Source organism: Scardinius erythrophthalmus (genome assembly GCF_964197995.2).
Source record: "Scardinius erythrophthalmus genome assembly, chromosome: 11".
NCBI classification, from domain to species: Eukaryota; Metazoa; Chordata; class Actinopteri; order Cypriniformes; family Leuciscidae; genus Scardinius; species Scardinius erythrophthalmus.
This window is the reverse complement of record NC_138231.1, coordinates 43309399-43335984: the sequence shown is the minus strand read 5'-3', so window position 1 is coordinate 43335984 and position 26586 is coordinate 43309399. Positions and strand designations below refer to the sequence as shown.

Below are 26586 nucleotides of genomic sequence, written 5' to 3'. Positions count from 1 at the left end.
GACCAACACATTTTAGATTTGCGTCGGGTGCAAGAGTCATTTATCCCGCCGGTATAATAGCAACAGCGCTCGAGATCCGCCCACAAAGTTACTTGCGTTTCACACTTGATACTTGCGTTTCAGATCGTTAAAATAGGGCCCTGAATCCGATTCAGCATGAGCAAACACCGCTGAATCACGAAGCTCAGTGTCACCTTCCTCTCCAGAGAACAATAGCACGCTGAGCGGGCTTACACTTCATGCATGAGGGCCGCAGTGCTAGGGAGAAGTGAGGGGAACTTGCTCACGCTCTTCAAGCAACTCCGTCTGAGTTCCCTGCGGCTGTAAGTGGGAGCCGTAAGTGGGAGCACGAGCCGCAAGGCTCAGCAGCTTGACTCCCTTCTCTCATGAATAGCGCCAGCCGAGAGCGGAGCTTTCTCAGTGAGAAATCATCGCAATGAATGCATCCAGCACCCTCGAGGGCTGAACGTGCATGCTCCACTCCTAGACAGATAACACACATATAGTGACCATCGTATACTCGCCATATTTCCTTCTCTTTACCTTTCACACACTGCAATCTTCACACAGCACACAGACAAGCGGCTTCCTTAAGACATTGAAATTGTTGACGTGTTTTCAGGTGATACGCTGGGGAGCACCCTGCGACGTCATCAATGCATCAGCCATGATTGGCTAGTTGGTACACGTGCCTCAGACATGCTTTCCCATTGTGTCAGCTGACACACCGTTGAGTTTGTTTTGAATTTTTAATAGATAAAATAGTAAACTGTATATTAAACTAACCATATTTCTAACATCTAACCTTCTCTTTTTAGGCCTAACATGATAACACTTTGAAACAAAATGTACTAAAACGTTCTGTCCTGTGTTTTTGGATGTTGTTTTTTGCCATACCCCTTTGACTTTGGTTGTGTAAGTGTAAAAATAACAAATATGGGAATTGAAACTAGACAGATGACTAAATTTGAACCTTGTGATTAACAATGAAGTAATCATTAAAGCAAAGTTTGCTTTATCTGGTAACAGAAGGGTTTGTCTATGAAAACCAATCAAATTGTGGGGAAATTATGTAATGCAGCATGACATATTTGCCATACCTCCTTATTCTATAAAAACTGTTGTATTCTTTTAGCTGGTGGGATTCTCAATGGAATTTGTCTGAGATCCTCCGGCCTAGCTTCTTCTTGGGGGAGATTCTCTGAGAACTGCTCGAGAGATCCTATGGCCGTGATTAAAGCATTTAAAGGACATTTGCTAAGGTCTGTTTGTCGATTATTCCTGCGCAGGAAGAAAGCTAGTTAGGTAAGCAAGTTAGTTAGGTAGACTATTTATTAAGCGTCGATTGGAGACGTTAGGGAATGTTGATTGGAGACAACCCAGATAGTTAGGTTTAGGGAAAAATCTACGACAAGTTCCATCGAAAGGGAACTCAGACTGACTTTTATCACCTCTATGTGTATATACTATACTTCACAATATTCTTTTGGAACCATGTTAGCAGTGGCCTTGTTAGTTTAGATTCTACTTCAGATTGTTCCTATAGCTGTGTGTAAATGTGGAGCTGTCTCGGGATAAAAGATAAGTACAGAGTGCCACAAGGCTCTGTCTTAAGTCCTATTTAGTAGAACATCCTTTTAGGCCACATAACAAGGAAAATATGATGGCACAGTTTTATATTTCCACTATTTTTATAGTTTATTGTTATTATTTTAAATGAGGGTTTTACTTAGTGTAACAAGGCAGAAAAACTGGTACGCATTAATAATCCTTTTCTAAATTTGGAAAAGTCATTGGGCATAAATATTAGTTAGTAAATAATGACAATGGGCCCTATCTTGCACCCAGCGCAATTGACTTTGTACACCGACGCATGTATCATTCCTATTTGGCACCCGACGCACAGCGGACTTTTCCCTCCACAGACGCACGTCGGTAAATTAGGGAATAAACTTGCGCTCCCGGGGGCGGTTCAGCAAAAAGAGGAGGCGTGTTTCGGCGCAAACGTTCCCTGGTGCTATTTTGCAGTTCTAGAAAACAATTCCGCCACAGACCAGGAAAAACCGAGTCTAAAGTCAGTGGCACGTTATTAAGATACTATTTTAAGGGCGCATGCTTGGCCATAATGTAGCGTGTGCACAACGCGCATACACTTTGCTTCTCTCATCTACACAGACGCAGCAGTTCACATTTTTGCAAACCATACATTATTACAAGGAAAAATATTCCAGACCAACCCACTTTAGATTTGCGTCGGGATCAGCCCACAAAGTTACTTGCGTTTCGCGTTTGATACTTGCGTTTCAGATCGTTTAAATAGGGCCCATAATCTGGTTAAATGCAAAAGTCCCCACCTACTGTTCCAAAAAAATAGTCCCCATGCCCCCAAAATCACACTGACTGTCACCTCTGCACTGTTTCGGTCCCCTTTATAGAGTAACTGAGCATTGAAGGCTGGCTCTTCCTGTCTGTCTGGTGCCGGCTCATCATTTCTCCTGTCGTTAGCTCTGCTGTGAGAGAGCCATCTTAAGCACTGATGACTCGGGCCAGGTGTCTTTAACCCAGGCCATATATATATGGCCAAGTTCCTGTCTGTCTGCACACCAGGGAACAATTACTAAAAAAAACTGGGACTGCTCCAAACTCTTATTTCCTTCCTCTCCTCACCCTTCACCCTCAGCCTGCTCTCTCTGGCTCGCTGTTTCAGGTGTCGATGGGCACGCAGGGCCAAACTAAACATAAGCACTCTATTTCAGAGCAGGACCAGGCGCCATGGAGGGACTGAGCTGAATTAGGTCAGTGAAAGACTGAGAGAGGTTTTTTTCTGTCGTGGGTCATTGATTCTTAAACCGAAGAGGGCCCCCTTAAATCACCAAGCCCATTACTGTTACTACACACTCGGAGCAAGCTTACAGCACACTCCACAATAAACACATATAGAGTATGAATAAAGCTGGGGGGTGGGATGATAAATATTAGACCTGTTTCCCAGAGATTGCACAACTGCAACAGCCTGTTCTGAGCTATTTACATGGACACCAGAAAGTGACGTATTGCTGGAAAACAGCTAACGGTTGAAAAGTTTTGTTCTCATTTACACACAGCTTTCTCTCTCTTTGTGTTTAGAATGAACCATTTTTTAGGTGCGCGTGATGTAAAGGTGGTCACTGACAGGGTTTCTGCTGTGTATGTAACTGAACTGAGGCTCTACCTACATACAGTAGTATAAGGTGATTTCTGGTTTCATACATTGAGCAGTCCTATAGACAATTGGCATTAATGATAAAATGGTTAGCAGGAGTGAACTAATGAGTATCCCCTTGAAGTCTAATTTACATGACGAGGACCACATTTATATTCAAACAGTAATTAATCTACACAGAAACCAATGCACACAAACAAAAAAGAATGGCTAATAAACTACACATAATTAACTACAAACATCAATGAAATCTTATGGATTCAGTTTGAGTGGTTGTTAATGCATGTTGAATTTAGATCATCAATTTATTTCACCAGTCTTTGAAGACGCCTCTTAAGAAAAGTGAGATATTTCAATATTGAAGGAAGCAGCAATTGTGGCACTTGTTGCTCATCTTTAATCTGTGTACTCAGGGCCGGTGCTAGCCATTTGGGTGCCCTAGGCACAAATGCTTGGTGGCCCCCTCCCCCCCCTCCCCCCTCCCCCCCCCCTCCCCCCTCCCCCTCGCGACACGAATGGACCAATTCTACAAATAAATAAATCTCCAGTTAACTGGCAGAGCATTCATTTCGTTCGTTTTTTAAATAAGATACTAGCGCTGAAATGTGTTTTTTTTAAATCAAGTGCTCGTTGCTGCCGCGATCAGTGGCACTACGGATACAGAGTTTTCTCGCGTGGCTCGCGCACACACCGCACTGTTTTCACTCGATGCGCGCTTCAATCGCAACGCAACGGATTGAAGCGCGCGTCGAGTGAAAACAACTTGCGAATACTCTCTATTCATTCTGTTGAAATCACAAAACATAATGCAAACGTTTGCTTGTCCCTGCTTGATATGCAACCACTGATGAACATAATCGTTTTGATGAGAGAAAAAAAACTATACGAGAAAAAAAAACCTATACAAGGGCGGATTCGAACCCACATCCTCTGACACGGCTGGCGAAAGCTCTACCACTAGACCATTGAGATACACGTTCGTTTAGCTGGCGGATCTATATATTGGGACTGACAACATGTATTAGGCTACATCTCATTAAACGACAAATTAAACCCCATGTAACCAACTATTTAAATCGATTGCTGGACATCGTAATGTTATTTGCGTCCATCGTCATTGAATTTTGAAATCAGATAGAGCCGGCCAGAGCGCTGCATAATAAGTAGCCACGCCGGCTTATTCAGTATGGAAATACACACAGACAATGACACGCCCCTACTGCGTGCTAGAATCTCCGAAAAACAAGCCGATTTCAAAATCAAAATGTACGCTTTTAAATATACCAATACTGCTATCTCAAACATGGAGAGGCTTCTTCGTGATCTCAACTAACAGATTCTGCAAAAAAAAACGAAAATCACCATTTAAAAAAAAAAAAAAAAAACGCTTCTTTTTTTTCACCCAGATTTTTTGGTGCCCCCCCCCCAAGCACTTGGTGCCCTACGCGCAGTGCGTGATGTGCGTGTGCGGAGCGCCGGCCCTGTGTGTACTCTAATAAAACAAGCTTTACAGGCTTTGGTAGCACTCAGTGCGGCTCTACGGATATTGGATAGTGTTCGTTTGATTTGCTTAGATGGAAATTGCCAAAGGGATGTAGGGCTGAAAATGATGTATGTCTCGTATTCTGCAAAGATTTCTGTTCGAAGAGAGCCGCTGTTTACTGCTGGCCAAGGATGTAAGCACATATTTAGGATTTGTTTGAGGACTAAATGTAATAAATCAAGATTCAACCACTGAAAATCACATATTTGTTGACTGCTAATCTGAATACCAGAACTGATTTTTTCTCTTCAGTTTGTATGGTGGTTACGGCCCTGTTGAAAGATGTAGAGTACTTTAAATATCACCTTCATCTCAGACGTTTCTCCACAGGAGACTCAACTAAAAAAAGGCACAGATGACACAGTAGTTGGCTCAAGTAGATCGTATAAACCAATGGCACCAAATGTCTCTATGATCTACTTAGGCATACAATGCTTTTGGGAAACACAGCCCAGATATTTTTGTCCTGAAGAGTTTAAAATGTTCCTCCTGTTCATCCTGAGATCTCTGTCTATAATCTGCAATGGTATCTGAGTGCACTATGAGGCATTCTTGAGATCTCCTTTGAAACGCCATTGGGACGTGTGAGAATAATCCCGAGAAGCAACAGTCTCTATCCGCTCTCCAATTGATCTCACTTGATATGGCCTCCCTGTCAGATGGCCTCGACACAATACGTTTTTAGGAACACATTTAAGAGCGACGTGCACCGCCTGACTGAGTTTGTGTGAAGTATGTCCTTCACATCTCTTTCAAGCGAGTGCCTCAGGAGACAGACTGGGTTTGAGCTCCGTCTGAGCGCTGATGGATCGGTCCCATCTCGCCCCATTAATGTGCGTCTGTCCCTGGCTTTTCCCAGGATGAGAAACCTTTCCATTAACTCTCTTTCTCTCCTCTCAACTTTCTCTCCGCTTGTCCTCCATAACACACGTCCAGCTCCCTGGTTTCTGTCCCCTCCACCTCGTTTTCTGCTAATGGCTCAGCGTGGAGAGCTTTGGTGCCAGCTAGCGTGTACCAGCACTGGCACTGCACCAGTCCCTCTCCATCTGTTTCAGGGGTGGGGTCACAGAAGAGCCGAGACCTTTCTTCCACCTAGACGCCGTACTCCACAACACCACTGCGATTTAGTCCGCATACAGAGCTGGACTGCCTGCCAACGCAAACCTACCCAGAATGCAGCATATGCTAATGCTAACCCATCAGCATACCAACCTTCAGAGAACGGGAGAGAACGACGCCCACTGGGGGAACGCGAAGAGTTGAGAAAGACAAATAAACAGAGCGACTGGAATGGAATATTGCGCATGATAGATGAGCTGAGTGATTTCTGATGCTAATGAAATTAAGACGGTGCCATCATTGCCAGAGCTGAGAGCTGCTTTGTGCTCTATTGCCTTTGTAGGCACTTTACACTGACCACAGAGGATTAAGCCATTTGCTCCAACTTATGCCAGATTTTTATTTCATTTCACACTGGGACAGAGATCCATATGGCCTAGAGATTAAGATTTGTTTGAGTAGTCTACTCAAACACATTACAGACTCAAAAAACATATGCTGTTGTTCAGCACATCACACACACACACACACAGAAAATACAAGGGTTAAATGAGAATGGGAACACAGCCCATATAAGCTGTTAATGCTCTGCATACCCAAGCAATTCAAGGACTCGCTAATTAATATTAACACTATAAATTCACTTGTTTGAGGTTTACCTTAAACCTTACATGATAAATTGTTGGTAATACGCATGTAATTTTCTTCAAAACTGCCGGTTACGGAGGGTTTCGGGTAAGCGGATCCACAACAGCTCTGGTGTTATGTCGTGTCATCACTGTCCTGCGTTCTCATTGGTTTGCCGGTATATATGGGGGATTTCATGTGCAGGGAAAGCTGTCCGTGAATCGCTCGCCCAAGAGGAAAAAGTGCTGTTGCTGCCAGATCTCCATCATAACTAAAACTATTTTCATAGTATTATTTAATTTTCTCAAAGGGGAAGTTTATTTTTATTTTTTACAAAAACGTAAAGTGTTAAAGAAAGACTATCCGAGGTTGCTAATTGATAGTATGCATTTGCCATTAATTTTCATTATTTGCATTAAAGAATACTTATATTTTATTTATTATACTTATATTTATTCTAATTATTTTTTACTTATTTATAACAGGCTACTAATATTTATAATATTATACTTATTTTTAATACTTAATTAAAAAATACTTCTAGCATAGATTTAAACTGACACCTGCCATGGTGTTTCTTATTTGTCGTCTCTGATTTAGATCCGAGTTTTTAAGCCAATGTGCCGTACCGTTTAAAGGGGAAGTATGTAGTTTCTGCGACACTTGTGGCACCTAGCAGAATTACAAAAATACAGAATATTTTGCAAACATCACAATCACAGCTCTTACGGGTGTTTGTGAAGGCATGTCTCAACAGGCAAATGAAGGCTATTTTCAATAAAATCTCCACCATATTAGGAACACTTTTAGCTTTGTTGCTAAAAGTGTAAGCAACTGAGTAGCTAACAGTAGCCGTGTTTCCATTACCCTTCAAATTGGGCAAATTGAAATTGCGCATTGAAAATACGCCCAATGGAAACACGTCAATTTCGCAAAAACTCTCATTTATCGCAAACAAGTGTTAACGCTCGCATGAGGAGGTTTTTCAGGCAATTCAAAAAAAATATTTCGCAAAACTGCAATGGAAACAGTTTTTGCGCATTTACAGTCACCTGACGTAGATGACGCCCTACGTCAGGTGACGTAGACAGAGCTCTTTATTAAACTCATATAAGACAAAAGAATTACAGGAATAATTGATTCTAAACCTCAAAGAAATGCCACAATCAAGACCTCGACGCAGATCTGAGGGAGAAACACCCAGAAACTCCTCATATGAGCCGCTCACAAGTATAATAAGGGTTTTTACTTATCATTAATGCTTGTATACATCTCCTTCCATTAATAATAATGGCCAGTGCAGTGGCTGAGATTCATAAACCTACCAACGTCCGTTGCCATGATTTTTGGAATGACTTATCGCGAGGAAAAATTAAAAAAGTTTTTTGTCGACATTTAGAAAAAAAATCGCAAGAGTTTTGCACAAATCTGTAATGGAAACACGCCTATATAAATATGTGTTGTATGAATGTTATCTGGACGTACTACACCTGCCATGTTATCACTGTCATGTGACCTATGGTATCAGTTGCGTTGCTTCACCGTCATTCACAAATCCTCTGCCGTGGCCTTGTTCGAGAGTAAAGTGTCCATCATCTGTGCACTTCAGAATCTAGCAGTTAGTCATCCAGGTACCTTTTGCCTACTGATTTATGAATACTATAAATTTGGACACACACTGCTTGGCTCACGTACAGTTTTTCATCTACTTTATAGTATGGAAGTAGGCCTTTTCGGATGCCGGGATAGGCTTTTTACATGAACACAGTGAGCTGCATTAGTGTCTGCTGCTCATGTAGGAGTCGCCCTTCACAGGGGGCATCCTAACTGAAATGATTTCATAAGTGATTTCTACATAAGCAGCACTAACGCTTAAGCATTACAGCATGACGTTAGCCACTCCAAGGTCAGGAGTTCAATTCCCAGGGAATGCATGAAGTGATCAAATGAATATGCTGAATCAATGCCATGTCACTTTGGATAAAAGCATCAGCCAAATGCATAACTGTCTGTGTCATAGTGCTCAGATGATGTTGATTTCAGGAGTTTATGATTATGTTGCAAAGCTAAGAATGTAATACTCTAACAAGCATAAAACTACAAAGCACATACAAATACTGATTAAAACAGTCGATTTATGAAGTTTTAGTTAGATTTATTATATTTTTAATAATACTTATGCATATTAGCATGTTTCTAATCACCATTTCTTATGTTGTCTACCATTTGGCAATGAAAGTCCGGAGCACAACTACAGTATGAGGTCTTGTAGACGGCTCATTAAGTGTTGCTACACTTAGTTCTGGTCAAGCTTCAAAACTGCATCAAAAATGGATTCACTGTGTCGTCAGATATTAACCCAGATTAGGACTTTCCCCGTACGACATTACATTTTACATGGAAAATGATCTCTCTTAAAAGCCCTATTCGGACGGGATTAGTTTTACAAGGGTAGATGGAGGACGTCTGTAATAATAATGGCCAATTCGCACAGGATAAGAGATCTCAGTAAAACTAGCAGAAGTGGGAGGGGTAACTCGATTTACACACTGCCGTCACCCTCATGTTTACGTTGATTTCTGATATCACGTGCGCAAACACATATAACCTATATATATATATATATATATATATATAAATGTCCGGTCGAATTAATTAAATACAGATTGGATTGTGTTGATAATAGGGACTAACCTAATGCTAAAAGATTTTCATGCCTCTAACAAGTGCTTTCGATCTTCTTTCTGATCTGAATGGTGTGTGGGAAAGTTTTGCACAGACTCGTCCCAGCGTCTAGAACGCAACTGAATGCTTTTCCAAGCACCTCCTTACTTGAAAAGAGAAGCTCTGGTAATTATTACTTTACCCCTCCTCTCCTGTTACACTAGTCCCGTCCGAATAAGGCTAAAGATGCACATTCGGGATTACAGAGGGAGATTTTTCAAATTTAAGTTTAATTGTAAGGCCATTTCTGGATTGTAGATGTAAAATAACTCATGATTATAGTACTGTGAAGCCATAATCACAATAGATCAACAGTTATGTGACACCACAGGATCATGTCATACCATCAATAATTTCAGACAATTAATCACAATAAAAATGACAAATCTTTAGTTATTAAAGTTACAAACAATTAGTAGGGTAGAGTGGAATAAGATGTGCTAGTGAGTAAGCTGTATTGCATTTTTAATTTTAGCACATTTTTGTGCATAATTTGTGCCGTGTGACCAGAAAGAGCGCATCATATACTCAGCCTGTGACTGAGAGATGCACCTGAGAAGAGTAAAACGTGTCAAATAGAGTTTATGTCCAAAAACATATATAACAAGTATAAAAATTAAGACCTTGCTATACGTGCTAAAATAATATATAAATAGTAAACTATAAGTATGTTATGTTCACTTAAAGAAAACTTACAAGTATACTTTCAGTAAACTAGTAGTTTAGAAGTTTTATACTGCAAGTATACTTTCAAAGTGTATTTTCATAAACTAAAAAGAAAGTTCTACAAGTATTTAACTAGTAAACTATCAGTATACCTTACTTGACGTATCGTTGCAGTAAAAAACGAAAAACATAGTTGTAAACCAATTGTGTAACCAAAAGTATACTTTTATACACTAAAAAGTGGGCCAATTTAGTATTGAAATAGTACACTTACAAGTATACTACAGTCCTAATGCATTGATATTAGAATTTTTAATACATATAAAGTATATTTAAAATATACTTGAACTTAACTTAAGTACACTTAATAAAATGAACTTGAAGTATACTTATTTTTAGGACCAGTGTCTTGTTTCTCTCTGTCTAGAAGACAACTTGAGTAAAATGTGGCACAACTTACCCCACTCTGTTTTGTCCTAAAATGCAGTAGTCTGGAGGTAAAGCCTCGCTGTCTTACCTGTCACAGCGTGCTCCGGCGTAACCCGGCGGGCATCGATCGCAGATCACCTCGCCCCAGGCATCGACGTGGCACGTGGGACTGAAACTACGGTGTTTTTGAGCCAACAAGGGGACAAAGAGAAAAACAAAAGAGCAGCGAATCAAAAACATCATAAGCACTCGCTCTGGTTCTAACCGAAGCCAGAGACCGTTTGAACCTCAAGAAGGTCTAGCGGGTGAGCAAACCCTTTGCAGCGAGGTGAGCGTCAGGCTCTGCCATTAGCTCTATAATGACTGCATGACTATTTCAGACGACACAGGAGCCTGGCTGACGGGCATGCTGGGAATGCCGAGGGCAGGAGGACAGCGACGCTTTCTTTAGCCCACTAGATGTGGAATGTTCAGCTGTTGCATTCTGGGACACGCCAACTCTTTCTGGATTAGCCACTAGCATGCTACAGCCAATATTAGCCTAGTGCTGAAATCATCCGCCAGCTACAGAGTACAGACGACTAGCAGTCAGTCTCTGGAGGAGCTACATCCGCTCCTTATAGATGCTATCATGCTAAAAATAAGACCATCTTAAACTGAATTATAGTCTTAACTGGTTTTAGTTGAGTCTGCTACTGGCACAAGATTGTTAACACTTTAGTTTAAGGTCCAATTCTCTCTATTAACTAGTTTATCATGCATATTACTAGGATATTGGCTGTTTATTAGTACTTATAAAGCACATATTAATGCCTTATTCTGCATGATCATATTCTACGAGATGTAGATTAATCCACCCAATACCTAAGCTTAATAGCTACCTTACTAACTATTAATAAGCAGTAATTAGGAGTTTATTGAGGCAAAAGTCATAGTTAATAGTGAAAATGTGTTCCCAAAACTAAACTAAAGTGAACCTAGCCGACATTGCATTCCCAAATGCACGTTAAACTCACTGTGAGAAGCATTTATTCTGAACCAAGCCACTCTGAAAACAAATAACATGTGGCTGGATAGTTTAGCCCAAGAATACCACTGTAACTGTCAGTTTTGGGGTATATCTATATTTTATAAACTAGTTCAGTCATGAATCTCTAGGCTGATCAGTCCTTTACATGCAATCTGCTAGTAATCACATCATTACCACATGGCACATTCTGATTGGCCTCTGCTGATTCTGTAGCCAATGAGAATGCCTGTCTGGTTCAGTGTTTGCTGTAAGCTAGTCCTGCTGTGCGCTATCAGAGATCCTCTGAACTCCTCCACCTCCCCAGCTCCACCTGCCTGGATCTGCCGATGGATTTATCTACTGTATAAGTCCATACTAGATCTACAGCAGTGTAGCAGATCTCGTCCACCAAGACCACTCATTAGCATTGCCATATTCAATAACATACGAGAGTCAGGGTTCCCACACCTCAAATTCAAGGACTTTCCAGGTCCAATACCCTCAGATTTAAGGACTTAAAGGGTTAGTTCACCCAAAAATGAAAATTCTGTCAGTAATTACTCACCCTCATGTTGTTCCAACCGCGTAAGACCTTCGTTCATCTTCGGAACACAAATTAAGATATTTTTGCTGAAATCTGAGCCATGTCTCACTCCTCCATAGGCTGCTATGTGACCGAAACTTGCTGGCCCAGAAAAGTTATTAAAGAGATCGTTAAAATAGTCCAAGTGACTACAGTGACTCAATCTTAAGTATATCAAGCGACGAGAATACTTTTTGTGCGCAAAAACAAACAAAAATAACGACTTTATTCCACTATTCATTTCCTTCTCTCTGGGCCTCGTAGTGTTTTTGCGTTGCGCGTCTGTGTTGCACGTCATCACGCATCACACACATGACCGGCGTCGGCCAATAGTGAGCCTACGTGGTGACGTGTAACACAGACGCGCTGCGCAAAAACACTACAAGAACCAACTAGAGGCCCAGAGAGAAGGAAATGAAAAGTGGAATAAAGTCGTTATTTTTGTTTGTTTTTGCGCACAAAAAGTATTCTCGTCGCTTGATATACTTAAGATTGAGCCACTGGAGTCACTTGGACTATATTAACGATCTCTTTAATAACTTTTCTGGGCCAGCAAGTTTCGGTCACATAGCAGCCTATGGAGGAGTGAGACATGGCTCAGATTTCATCAAAAATATCTTAATTTGTGTTCCGAAGATGAACGAAGGTCTTACGCGGTTGGAACAACATGAGGGTGAGTAATTACTGACAGAATTTTCATTTTTCAACCCTCTGGTCCTCTTCATTTAGGGGTCACACTTGGCTCCGTCATGGTCAAAAGTGTCCAAAGCCTTGAAATGTAACTTATGTATTGTAATCAATGTAATATATTTTTGTTCAATAATATTTTTTGATTATTATCTAGAATTTTGATGGGATTTTATGATACTATGCAATATTTCTAAAAATTTTATGAGCTATTTTTTTCCATTAGAACTAATATATATTATATATATTATATATATATATTTTCAATAAATGCAACATTTCACATTAAAAGAGTGGAGGCCTTTAAATCCATTTTTTGAAGTGAGAAAAGGGCCATCTGGAGGCATTAAAAAAATAAAAACTTGTGTACTGTCCTGTAGCCAACTGTATAGCTCCCTATATAAAGGCTAGGATGGCTTGATGGGGAGTAAATCATGGGCTAACTTTCATTTTAAAGTGAACTACTCCTTTAATCTAACGCGTAAATGCCCGTAACTAACGTTAATCAAGCAAGCTAGTACGCATAGGCCACGAAGTGTTGGTGAAATAACACATTAGCGGACCGGAGGGAATAATATGGAATTTTTTCCATTTTTTCTTGCACAAAATAAATTCAAGCACTTTCAAAAATTTTATCTATTATGTTTGTTTTCAAAAACTTTCCTGGGCCTTGAAAAAAAAAAAAAATCAGATTCACAAACTTTCAAGGATTTCAAGGACACGTGACTGAACTACAGTTTTCGGCAGGCTGACAGAAGCTCGGCTCTTTTCAAACCCATTTAGTGTAAGTTTGTGCATTTAACTTATATGGAATCACCCTATTTGAGATAGCCTGATAGTTATATGCAGTAATAATCTGATCAGAAATCTCAGTGCAATTAGCTACGTGTTTATAGCTTGTAATGTAGCTAACTACTATTACGTGACTGTTTGACTACTTTACATACTGAGTTAGGTACTAGGTTAGTCACTATAGTCAGAGAAGCGATTATCTGTGAAAAGCGTCATGATGGTGAGTGTTAAGATGGTGGAGTGTGATGTCATTCCTTGCTGTGACATACTTGTTTGAAGGGCTCAGAAGAGGACAGGCACACGGCTGACAGTCATCCGCTGTTCCCCTGCTGGCGTCTCCGTAATAACCAGGAGCACATCGCTCACAGTTCGGGCCGATGGTGTGATCCCTACAGCCCTACAATACACACAAACACATTCACACGGGGACAGACCACATGAAAGACAACAACAACACATGACTAATGTCAGGACATGGAGGTGTGTTAGCATGTATACACAAAACATCTGCAGATTCTGTCTGGTGAAATGAAAACGCATCAGAGCCGTTTTACTTGCATAAAAGCTTTGTGTGACTCAAAAGTCTCAACGTTTCTTACTATTAACACGGCTAACTTTTAAAAGTAAGATTCCTCGACAGGGACGCACACTTCTCATCAGTCTGTCAGAGGCACACAGTGTCATGGCTCATAATGTATGGGATGATTATAGTCTCAAAAAGATTAACACGTGTAAGCACACTTATTAATGAACTTGATACATGTTGCAGAAATGTTTTATCCATGCCTTTCAACTTGCGTGTGCAAAATTCAAAATTGAATGAATGTGAAGCAATTTGTACAAATAGAGACATTTTTGTGAATACAAATGTTTTCCTTTGTATTAGTGTATCATAGTTTGCGCATGCAACACAGAAGATGTGCATGTGTGGATCAGGTGACACGCGTGCATTCATTGACGTCTCCTCTGAGTCAATCTCATTTGATTCATTTGGATTTTGAGACTTTCTTTTCGCGGTTTTTAAGCATTTCACAACCCACACACAAACAACTACAAATGAATAGGCCTGGTGCTAATTATTAATGTGTGCACAACTACCCATCTATTTGACAAATTCACAAATGTGCGTCACTACATTTAAACTAATACAATACAACTTGTGTGTGCAAAATCCAAAATCACATGAATGTGCAGCATTTTGTACAAATAGAGACATAGCTGTTAATACAAAACCTCGATCTTGTATTAATGTAGGCCAGAATTTGTGCATGCAACAAGTAAGATGTGCATTTGTGGATCAGGTGACACGCGTGCATTCATTGACTCGTTTCTGAGTTGATCCTATTTGATTCATTTGGATTTTGAGACTTTCATTTCGCAGGTTTCGCCTCGCACGATCCACACACAGATGTCTGAGAAAACCTGCTACCACTAGATGGCAGTATTCTGCTAAAACAGACAACGGCAGCATAATAAAGCGTTCTTCCCCACTTAAGACGCTTAATGAGAGTGATATTGAAGCACCAAATTTAGTCCTACCTTATTAATAAAGCATACTTTATAGAGGCAAACAGATTACATCAGATTATGAACAACACCCATAGAAAACCACTATAAAACGCTTAACGTGCAATCGCGCGTTGCATGTTCAATAAGGTGTATAGGCTACTGAGTTTAAATATCACCGTCTTACAGCATTGACGTTAAGCTTTTTCTTTATAATATGCTCTATGGGAGGAAAACTATATAGCCTACAGACAAGCGCCTATGAACGCGACGCGCGGCGTTTCATGTTAATGGCATTTTCCTTCCTGTTAAAAAAAAATGTTTCGCAGTTGCGTTCATATTATGCTTTTTAAATTAAAAAATGTCATAATTTTGACATCATCTGTTAAACTAATAATCATTGTTGTAAAATGCTATTTTCAATTCATTGGTGTAAATCTGTTACAGTATGATTTTGCCCATTGCAATAAAATGTACATGTATCATTCTTTGAACTTGACACACGTCAAAATTGAAAATTGACATTTAATTTCTCATTAATTTGTGATGTGTGGTGAATGTCAAGGTGGATTCTGGGCCTCTGGCACACACACACACAAACACACACACTCTATTTCTTGTGCATCTATCTTTATGAGGACATTCATTGACACAATGCAATCTCTAGCCGCTTACCCTAACCTTACCCATCACAACTAAGTGCCTAACCCGACCCCTGACCCTAAACCGACCCTTAACCTCATTATAACGTTATCCCTAAAACCAAGTCTTGACCCTCAAACACTTTAAAGGCTCTCAGAAACTGAGGACCGGCCAACATGTCCTCACTTTACTCTCTGTGTCCTCACTCCAATGGTCTAACACTCAAACTGGTCCTCACAAAGATAGTTGTACAAGTACACACACACACACACACACACACACACACACACACACACACACACACACACACACACACACACACACACACACACTCACACACACACACACAGAGGAAATTGAACGGTTCTATTTTCTGCGCCTCCATCTGAACTGCATTGACAGCAGATTGTTTGTGTTATTGTGTTATTATAATGCAGTTCTTTTATTATGGGCAAACAGCAACAACAGCAAAAGCAGCAATGACAAAGCAAGTCAATTCTGTACACTCACTGTGAAGAAACAACAAAATACTTTCTTTCTTTCACCTCAACAATGAGCACACACACACACACACACACACACACACACATTACCAGGCAGTGTCCAGTGACGTCATCACAGTGCTCCGCATGTCCGTGGCATTGGCAGAGCTCACACACACCTCGATACAGCGTCCCGTTCACCCTGCGGTAGCCCACCGCACACATCTGAAAACACACACACACACACACACACACACACACACGGTTAGTGCATCACAGTAACATCATTCATCCTGAGGAAATGAAGGGTTTTTGGTAAAGGATAAGCAGGCAGGTTTGGCTGAACGCGTGTCTCGGGTTTAACAGTGTGTGTGCCAGTAATTAATCTGTGCTGTGCTAATTGACGGATCATTGTAGAGCACAAAGTGCTTTGATTTACTAAATGAGGGAGAAGATTTGCTTCAGTCAACTGAAGCGCAAGGGAAGTTTATAGAGCCGGCTGATGAATGCCTGTTCAGACAGTTTGTGTGTGTGTGTGTGTGTGTGTGTGTGTGTGTGTGTGTGTGTGTGTTCTTAAAATGTGCTTTTTCAAACCTTTCTGTCTTGTTTTGTTTCATTAATTGTGTCTGAAGTTGTTCTGTTCTTCCTTATATCAGAGTAATCGAGTGTTTTCTGTCCACACAGGCCTTTTACAGTCGGCATCAAAACAAAATTGTTCTACTTATTTTCTAAATGTTAATGTTAAAGGTCTTATTGTGAACAACTCAATATGTTAGTAAAGTCGTCACTCTTTCCCTCTCTAGCTGACTTTAAGGCAGTATCCTCACCTAAATGGATCCTTGTAAGGCTTTTTTTTTAAATCAAGGACAACCCAATGCCGGCTCTCAACATCACAGGCTGTGCTACAGATATGTATGTGCACTGATAATAACAATAACTGTTTTCATATACAAGAGAAGGGCATCCAGGTCATGTGAACAGAAATAGCATATTTGTATATTGAGGATGTTTTACAGGTTAACATTTGTTCTTGTTTCAGAAGCCGTTTCACTCGGATATTAGGGCTGGGTAAAAAAATATCGATTTCTCAATTTTAATCGATTCTCATTTTTACGAACCGATGTCCATTCTTAAATCCCAAGAATCGATTAGTCATCCTGTTTTCAGTTGATGAATGAATGGAACATTGTAGCGCGCATCCCATCCAATAAATCGCAATAATCTTTGTGCTTTTTTTACAATTGATATGAAACAAAGTCTCAGATTTCAAATTACGTCCATTTTCTTACGAAATTCAAAAACATAAATACCGTTTTGCGCTGTGGCGTGAGATCGCTCAAGAGAAGCACATGATCTTCTGCTCCGCCTTAATAACACCAGTTACCGCGCGGAATAAACATGAATGAGCTTCTGAAAGTGTGTTAAAAGATAAGAGTACAACTTATCGAAGTCCGTATCATGTGACATGGAGTCGCTCAATCAGTGTTTCAACCGTGGAAAGACGTCAGTAAATCAGCTTGTAAACAATGTCATGTAACGTCACATTTACCAGTGACAATAAACTCGTTAGTCAGCGAGAAAAATTAACTCTAGAGAGGAGCATTTTGATAAATATATGCACCATATTACATATTCATTATCATTTTTAATATTCTTCAATTTTTAATGCATGTTTGAATAAATCTGACAGGTTTTTATGACAGACACCATTTAAATGTTTATATTTCATATAACTTCATTATTATAAATATAAGTGTAATTTAAGTGTTTGTACACAAATCAGTTAATTTTTACCTTCAATATTATAGAAGGCTAATGAAGCCTAGCTACAACTGACTCCCATAGTTTACAGCATTAGTTAAAAGATTTGTTTTCCTTGAGAAAACTTGCCATGTATTGTACCTGATATCCAAAATAATCAATATTGAATCGAATCAGAATCGAAATCAAATCGAATTGCAGGCTTGTGAATCGAAATTGTGAAATTTGTGTCAATACCCAGCCCTATCAGATATACAACAAAACGGAAGAAAAGATTATCGCAATTTCCGTTTCATGACGACTTTAATCTTTCCCCAAGAGAGATTGCCAGTTCCTCCAGCTTTTGTAATCAATATCCCGTAAATGATCCGCTCACAGTGAGATGCAGTGAACGAACCATCTGATGCTCTAATGAGCAGAACAATACACAGCACACAAACATTGGGTTAAATTGTACATTTTTAATTAGATGAATCTATTATTTATCTGTAAGTCTATACTTATTCGCCTTAGTTGAACATTTCCAGTGAATGATCAACAATGATCATAAATAAGTGATTTTGACAGGCCTTTGAAAGGAAGTGTTTTCAAACTTCATCTTTTAGTGTGCTTGTGAAACCTGTGATCTCTGTTTCAAGTCTTTAATCATTACTTAATCACAACCGTTTAACACTTGTTTTTATCCGAGTATTGTTGTTGCTAATGTGCTGTGTAATTGTCAGAGCTGTTTGACGAATTTAGCTCATTTGTATGAAATATTCAAGCATTTTTATATATCTTTTAAAACAGGTAAATTTTGGTTTGCATTCTGAAATGTGTTATTAGTGAGGCACAATCGTGCGAGACTGCTCATTAGCATCAGCCTCTGTGTGATGACGTCTAAGTGCCTTCCACATGATGCTTATTTTTTAGCATTATTTTCAAGCCGTCACTCGCATGATCACTTCTGAATGAAGCAGTCTCTTTCACTGAGCTCAATGCATTTTGGGACTGACTTATTCATGGAGAATGCATGTGACGCTGCCTTAGAATTTGGTCAAAGCCAGATATACTATAATGAGGCAGAATAATTGTGCTTCTGCCTTCGCATCGGGATGATGTCTCAGTGTGCTGTCTAGATCACTAGTGTTTGGCACAGAACTGCTGACTGCAGAGATCGTTCACACACACGCTGAATATGAAGAGGATAGTTGGAATGACTACAGCAATAAGCATCACACTTGTTTTTCTGCTGTCTGTCAGTGACCCGGCTGACCCTGTCGCTCTGAGCGCGGCCTGTCCGGCAAACTGTCCTGTCCTGAGCGCAAACACACAACACTGAGCTGAGGAAACACATTCAAAGGAACAGTTCACTCAAAAACTAATAATGCGTCATCAAGTCCTCAATACTTGACGCTCACTTTTTAAGCATAATGCGGGACTCTTATTTTGAAATGTATGAAATTACGAAACTACAGAAATTATGTCAACGCATCAAACAAAGCTGCGCGTTCCAGGGGGTTTCAGTGGGTCTTTAAAGGTAATCCATAGTCAATCCAGTTCAATCCAAGTCTTGTGAAGAGATATGATCCCTTTATACGTTGAACAGATTTAATGTAGGCTTTTATTCACATATAAACATTGATCAGTGCACGTATAGAGCATATCAAATGCGGTCAACAGCCGCTCAACTGCACTTGAAGCACGAGAACCAATGAGGTTCATTCTCTAAGCCCAGTATTATAGACTTATTTGGACAAAACCTCGCTTTGGGAACATTTTGGGACTGAAAACCTATTCAATTAGAAAACCTATTCGTAAATAAAACAAATGTATTTTTACTGAAGATTTCTATTATGATTGTATGATTGTAAATATTATAATGAGCTTTTCTCTGAGCGTCCTCTTTTAGGAGTAAAGGTGTGTGTGATGTCAGGTTTGAGTTTTGGAGGGTTTATATCCTGCAGTTGAGATGATCACAGTGTCTCAACTGTGTCTCTTGGCCAGTGGTTCCTGCTCACATCAGCATAAAAATCTGCTCACTCAGAAATCAATAGCCAGTGCAGCTTTAATGGAGCAGACACGTATGCAGAGAGAAGGCATCTCGAGTGATTCGACACAGTCAGCCGCCCCTGCTGCTGATGCACACAGAGCAAACCAGAGACTCGTCCCACGGCTGACAGAGTTTGATCAGGGTTTGTCCCAGGAGCTGTACATGAGGAACACGAGACGGCACGGAGGAGGAGACGGCGTGTGTCAGACTGCCACTACACAAGGATTCATCGCTCCGACGGGAAGGAGTTTAAAACACACTGAGCTGCTACAATAATCACCACCGGGAACAATACCCAGCAAGCAATAGCCGTCATCGCACCGTCTAGGTTAACTATAGACCCGATATAGTCCGGCTTTAAGTAACCCACTTCTAGCCAAAATAACCTGGAATTTGGTTACATGTTGTTTTTGCCAAATCAACTTGCGAGATGTATGATATTCCATCATGTAAGCAAAGTCAACAGTGATTACAAGGTGTTTGGTTTCATTTCTTCACTTGTTTCATTTCTTTGTATCTAATTGGTGACTAGTCTATTCTTGGGCTATTAGAGGTCTATTCAATTTTCACTGACAGCCCAAATTTTTCCTTGTTTAAGCCTAGACGTCTGGGCTGCGTTTGGACGGCTATTAGATGTCTTTAAGGCTACGTCTACATTAATCCGGATACATTTGAAAATGGCATTTTCGTTTATAAACGCTCTGCGTCCACACTAGCGTTTTCAGGCGTTTCAGTGTGGATGAGATACTTTTGAAAAACGCCTGAAAAAGCTAAATTCACCTTATACTGCGCATGCGTAAAACCCCACAAAAGATCACTGATATGATTCAGATGGAAAAATAAATAATGAAGTTATCGCGCAATTCTTCTGACAGGATAATTTTATTTAGTAAAATATCTCAGCATTCACTGATGCGGTCCAGGTCGCACGCAGTCTCCATTGGTCTAAAACTGCTCTCATGTATTGCCGCAGGACAGCAAATGTGAGTAAAAATCTCTGCAGGACTGTGATATGAAGAGTGTGCAATGTAGAATACTTTTAGCAACAGTGTGAAAGTGAACGGCACATAACAGGCACAATACTGGTATAAACATTAATGTCTATTGGTACAATATGCGAGAGAAAAATATACGTTTTCAAACGAAAATGAATTAATGTGGACATGGCTTAAAACGCAAAATTGCTTGCTGGGTAGCGTCTAGATTTACCAGCTGGAATCCTTGTGAAACAAGCTCTGTTTGAGAATGTTAGCAGCAGGTACACTAGTACTAATCAAGTGTGTTGCACACGTCCTGAAAAGTGAAGCCGAAACGTTTCGATCGCCCCCTGGTGGTTGGCTGCAGTATAGGTCATAAACCCCGCCCTCTCCATGTAATCGAATGGGACGTGAGCCAAACTAAAAAAATCCAATTTCACTTCAAATACATTTTTTAAAAGATGGTTTCTGGTTTCACGCTGACGTATGTTCAAGTGTTTGATTTTCCAGTAATTTTGGTTATAGTTAGTTATTTGATGCTATAAAAGCGGGGTGTAATGTCATGATTGACAGCTGTGTTTGCGATTGAGTGTTGACCTTGATACCGCAGCTCCACCTAACAAGGTACAAGGTCAACACCTATTCCTAGGACATTTTGGCTTAATTTTTGTAATGGAAGGAAGTGAGACTCATCCATCTTTTTTTTTTTTTTACAATCTATGTTTCTAATCCATGAGCAGAACTGTACTTTACTGTACTGTATATTTCACTCTACTGTCTGTGAAATAACCTGTTTTCATTTTGGATGGACAGAAATTTCAAAACATATTTCTGTTAATAGAGTGCTGCAGGTATGATGTATTTCTATAGGCCAAAACTCAGAAATTAGTTGCATTGCAGCACTTCCGGTTCCATTGTCTTGAAGTCAATGAGTTTTTGAAAGGGTATTTTGATTAAATGGCTGAATTAAGGTCTATGGTGAACATAAGCTTAAGATATTTTCATGTTTTATTCTACGACATAAAATACATCAGTAATGCTCCCTTGTGATGTTTTTTTTACTTGTCTTGAAAAAGGCGCTTGCTAACGAGAGGTTGCCTTTAAACATCATCATCCGAACAGCTGAACTCATCTACTCAGCCTCACTGTGATCAGACTCAAACTATTCTAACTCAAACTTTCAAGGAAAACGTTTTTAAACAAAGATTCAAAGAGTTTAAAGATGCCGACGTTGAAGTCATGTGATCGAGCTGTAGTTTGTTTATAACCAACCTTTTTACTTCTGCCGACTGTGTTTAGGCTTCAAAAGTTGTGAAGATTATCACGATGAAAAAAGCGTGTAACAATCATAAACTTTTGTTGGTCGCTCAGCTTATTTTCTGCAATAATCCAATGCAGCGCTTCACTGCAGCGCCTTACTGAATGAGTTTCAAATAAACCCATCCCAATGAGCTGTCCGTTTTACAAGTCGCTCAATCAATCTCCTCCTGTCTTCTGGACTTTCTTTTTGTGCTCCACAGAAAACATCACCAACACAAAGGTTCGGAGTGAGTAATGATGACAGTGTTTGGCTGAATCATTTAAAGCTTTTCAAATCAATTTCAAACTTTCACAGCTCTCCCTAAGGAGACTGAAGCCAGTCTCACACTGTTCTGAGTGGTACATACAATCACTGCCAACTTTCCATGAAGGCTCTTAACCCTCTAGTGCTCTTCAATCATTTTTGACCGAAAAAAGTTTACATTTGTTTTTTGTAGAATTTTTTTCTTCATTGGAATGGTACGAAACTTGATAAAGGTTTTGGCACTTGCTGTGTGAATACACACACACACACACACACACACACACACACACACACACACACACACACACACACACACACACACACACACACACACACACACACACAAAAAAAAATAAAAAATCATGGACATGATTCAAACAGTTTGAATGGTCCTGAAAAAAAATTGTTACACTTGAGCTCCTCATGGTCAAAAATCAGCACATTGGAAATGAATGAGAGACGAATTTCCTCTAGTGGAAACTTCTGGTACTGCAGCCAAACAAACTCTCACTGAAAGCTCATTTTTTTAGATAACAGGCTCGAATTTTGAACACAACTTGTTTAGATTTATGGATTTTCTCACAGTTTTAGAGTAAAATATGTTTTTGAAAATATATATTTAAAATTAAAATTGTATTTTTGCACATTTTTCATAAAAATAAAGGTAAAATTGTGTAACTTTTTAAGTTCACTTTTTGAACCTTTTTTACACTTCGGCAATAATCTAAGTGTCGTCTTTGAAAAGAGATCAAACTTAAGTTTATGCTATAAAGCATTGAAGATTTACGACAAAAAAAAATTTAAATGGGAGAAAAAAATGGAAATTTAATTTTCAGGTATATGCTCAAAAAGTGAATGAATAAATTATAAATACAGCGTAAATATAATTTAGTACCACAAAATCCCCTAAAAATACAAAATATTAAATAAAAAACATTATCGAACTAAAATATAGTACATTAATTTCATTTTTGACCCGCACACGAAGAGCCCCAGAGGGTTCAATCTTCCGTGTCAGACTACAGAAGTGTTTACTGTCCACTTTATGTGGGTTTGTTTTTCTTGCTTACCTCACAGGACGTCCCATCATATCCAGGTGGACACTGGCACACCTCCACCGCACGAGCCTGTGATCCACTGCGAGAGTCTTCATCCGCCACACTCATGCTCACACTGCCCAACCTGAGTGTGTGTGTGTGTGTGAGAGAGAGAGAGAGAGAGAGAGAGAGAGAGAGAACATGATCCAGTCACAACACTGTGTATTGATATTAGGCCTGCCAATTGATTACAATGTTTAATCATGATTAATCGCATCATTTAGTTGCAGCTAAATGCATTGAGTTAATAACAGGCCTTGTGTAATAAACAGGTCCGATACAAACACAACATGGTGCTGCGTAATATAATAATGTAATACAGAAGTTTCTTCACACAGCACAGTGTACACAATAACATCACTGCTGTATGAGTGTGAGATATCTCCTGCTGAGCTTTCAGATTCAGATATTTCCAGCCAGCGTTTTAATTTTAAGTTGACAAGCCAGCGCCAGCATTTTTGATCATATTCATGAAACTTTCATGGCCCTCGGAATATTTTGTTGAATGATGCAAACACTGAAATATGTAAACATTCAAAGAACCATTTTATTTTAGCTTCATTCATTTTTTTTTAATCATTTGACACAATTCACACTTGACAAAACCTCACATTTTTGCCAAAGACTACGACCGGATGGGATTCAGAGCGATGATGAAAACACACATGGAGAAGATCGAGTTCATCAACATTTGATTTACATGCCATTTAATGTTGATGATCGCGTTATTTCCATAGACAGTAAAATAAATGGACACAGCGACCCCATTGGATTCAACGGCGAAAAGTGAAGTCAATTAGAAGCACTTCTTCCTGATGGCGGAGCGACTGCGCAGACTCAAACTGAGCTTGACGACGTAGATGTGACGTGAGCAACCCGTCTGTCTTCTAGTAGCTGTGCCGAGAGAAATCTGAATCATTCCCTTCCGAATCTCACAGAGACGGAGAGTGTGAGTAGGAGCTGTCCATGAGCTGGAGCAGGAGAAACTTTTGCTAAGTATTCTGATTAATTACTTTGTCATTTTGCCTCCACGTCCCCCCGATCGCCCGCGAGCTTCTCCTCCTGTCCATACGGTAATCTCTCTACTGTGCGACAGAGAGTCGCGTGGTTATGACGCAATCGTTAGCCTATTTTTACAAAAACTGCTTCTACGTGGCCATACCGTAAGATACAAGGTAATGGAGCCTTTTATACATTTTCGTGTTTCTTTAGAAATAAATAATGGACAAATGGAGTCTTCAAACGCCTCAGATGTCAAGTCAAAGTGACGCCAAAATGAATGGGAGTCAGTGGAATGCTAACAGCAGGTGATGGTCTGCTAATCAATGGCGGCGCCCGGGGAAGCTTCAGTTTCCGGCTGATGGATTACCCCCTTGGTTATTGTACATTTGCGTAAGCATTCTTCTATCACGTGTTTCTGCTTCTTCTTCGCCAGTGTTTTGATCAGGAGATGCTGTACTCTTTCAGCTTATGCGTAACAGCGCCCCCTACTGTATAACAGTGAAAACATGGATTCCGGGAAAATTCCAATAGTTGTGTCACAAATGACAGAATATCTCATCAATGGCAGGGGAAGAGTTAAATTTCACTGTAGCAAGATTTAAAAAATGGCTTGACTGTAGTAGTTAAACTTAGTTATTACTCATCCTCATGTTGCTCCAAACACGGATGACTTTCGTTCTTCAGTGGAGCGTAAAATGAGAGTTTTTAAGAACATGCTGGCCACATATAAGGAAAACGAATGAAGACCTGAGCTGTCAAGCTCCAAATCAAAATAAAAGTTGTCTGATTTGGGTATTTTTGTAATCTTCTGTAATCATACGATGCTTCTTTTGAGGAAAAGACTGACATTTCATTTCTTTACTGAAAGTCTTGACACCAGGGGCGTCACTAGGCCCTTTTTAGGGGGGCTTCAGTACAAACTTCTGCCCAGCCCCCCTAAAAAATATTTGATTTATACATTTTTGATCGCTTCAGTCCCCTTTAAAAAAACTCATTTAAAACGGCGGCAAGCTGCGTCAAGTTTCGGGTCCTCCCCTTATCTGAGTCTGCTTGGATTTAGCGCATTTTTCAATCTGCAGGGGCGCCGAGCAGAGCGAACATCAGAGAGTACAAGGTGTGTCGTGAGTGCATTTATTGATAGATTGCTATGATATTACATCTGCATCGGTGCAGTTCTTTGTCATAAATGCATTGCAGTTTACATAATGTAATGTTACTGGAGCATTGGGAGCAACACGGGACGGTTCGGTTTCTCATCCAATACCAATACGTTTCGCTGCGTTCACCTTCAGCCCTTATCAGTGTGATAGTTGTTTTTTATTCCTACAAAAATGAAGCGATTAACACCCATGAAAACATACTTTAGAAAACGATCATGATTTATTTTAATTTACTTTTTAAACTTTAAAACATATTATTTTGTATTTTGGCATTACATTATGCTGCCATGCACAGAAATGATTAAAGACACACATCATTGTCTGAAAGCACTAGATGGCCCAGAGAGAGAGACATCATTATTATTTTGGAGTTTTTTGGAGTTATTTTGTTTTGTATTAATAAATATAGTTTTGTATTAAGTAATAATGAATCAGTAGGAGTGTACATACATATATTAGAGTAAGAGTAGAGTAAAGGGATTTGTGATTTTCTTTTAAGTACTTGATTTATAGAAGTGGCAAATTGATAATTCATGTTGTTATTTTTAATAAATAGAAATAAATATAGAGCAGATTAATCATATTGCCAATAGATAGTTACATTAATACACGTTTAGCTGGTTAGTTAAATGATTTGAAATTAAATAGATTTTCACGGGGTGACTTGATGAATAACCAACCGTATTGTTGATTACAAAGGCTAAAAAGCTTAAAAAATAAAATAATTTATATTTCATTGTAGATGGACTACCTAGCTTTCCTGGTAGCTTTGTCTGAGAAAATGATTCCTAAATCAACCAAATCAGTTGACCCTATGTTTACTTTCTTCACTGACAGACAAAAATAAAAAGCCTGTATCAGTCAAAGCTCAGCTTTAGGAGGGAAAAGACAGAGCAAGATAAAAACAAAGAGAAAAAGAGTGTGATGCTGATGAGGTGAGAAAAAACAGCTGCCCGCACATGGTTTTAAAGCTATTGTCATCCAATTTTTTTGGCCTTCAAAACATCTTAAAATGCACATATGTAGATCAGAGAAATCAAAA

At 39.6% G+C, this 26586-nt stretch overlaps 1 protein-coding gene across 7 annotated transcripts in view; it reads right to left on the bottom strand.

Moving 5' to 3' along the window:
* Positions 1-26586, bottom strand: part of lama2 (laminin, alpha 2) — a 221970-nt gene that overhangs the window by 102116 nt on the left and 93268 nt on the right. For all 7 annotated transcript variants that reach the window (XM_081378796.1, XM_081378798.1, XM_081378793.1 and 4 more), the window contains exons 15-18: positions 23356-23467; positions 16063-16176; positions 13591-13718; positions 10339-10425 (exon numbers count right to left, since the gene is read on the bottom strand). In XM_081378796.1, the coding sequence (XP_081234922.1) occupies positions 10339-10425; positions 13591-13718; positions 16063-16176; positions 23356-23467 (441 nt within the window). The remainder of the gene's footprint in view (positions 1-10338; positions 10426-13590; positions 13719-16062; positions 16177-23355; positions 23468-26586) is intronic.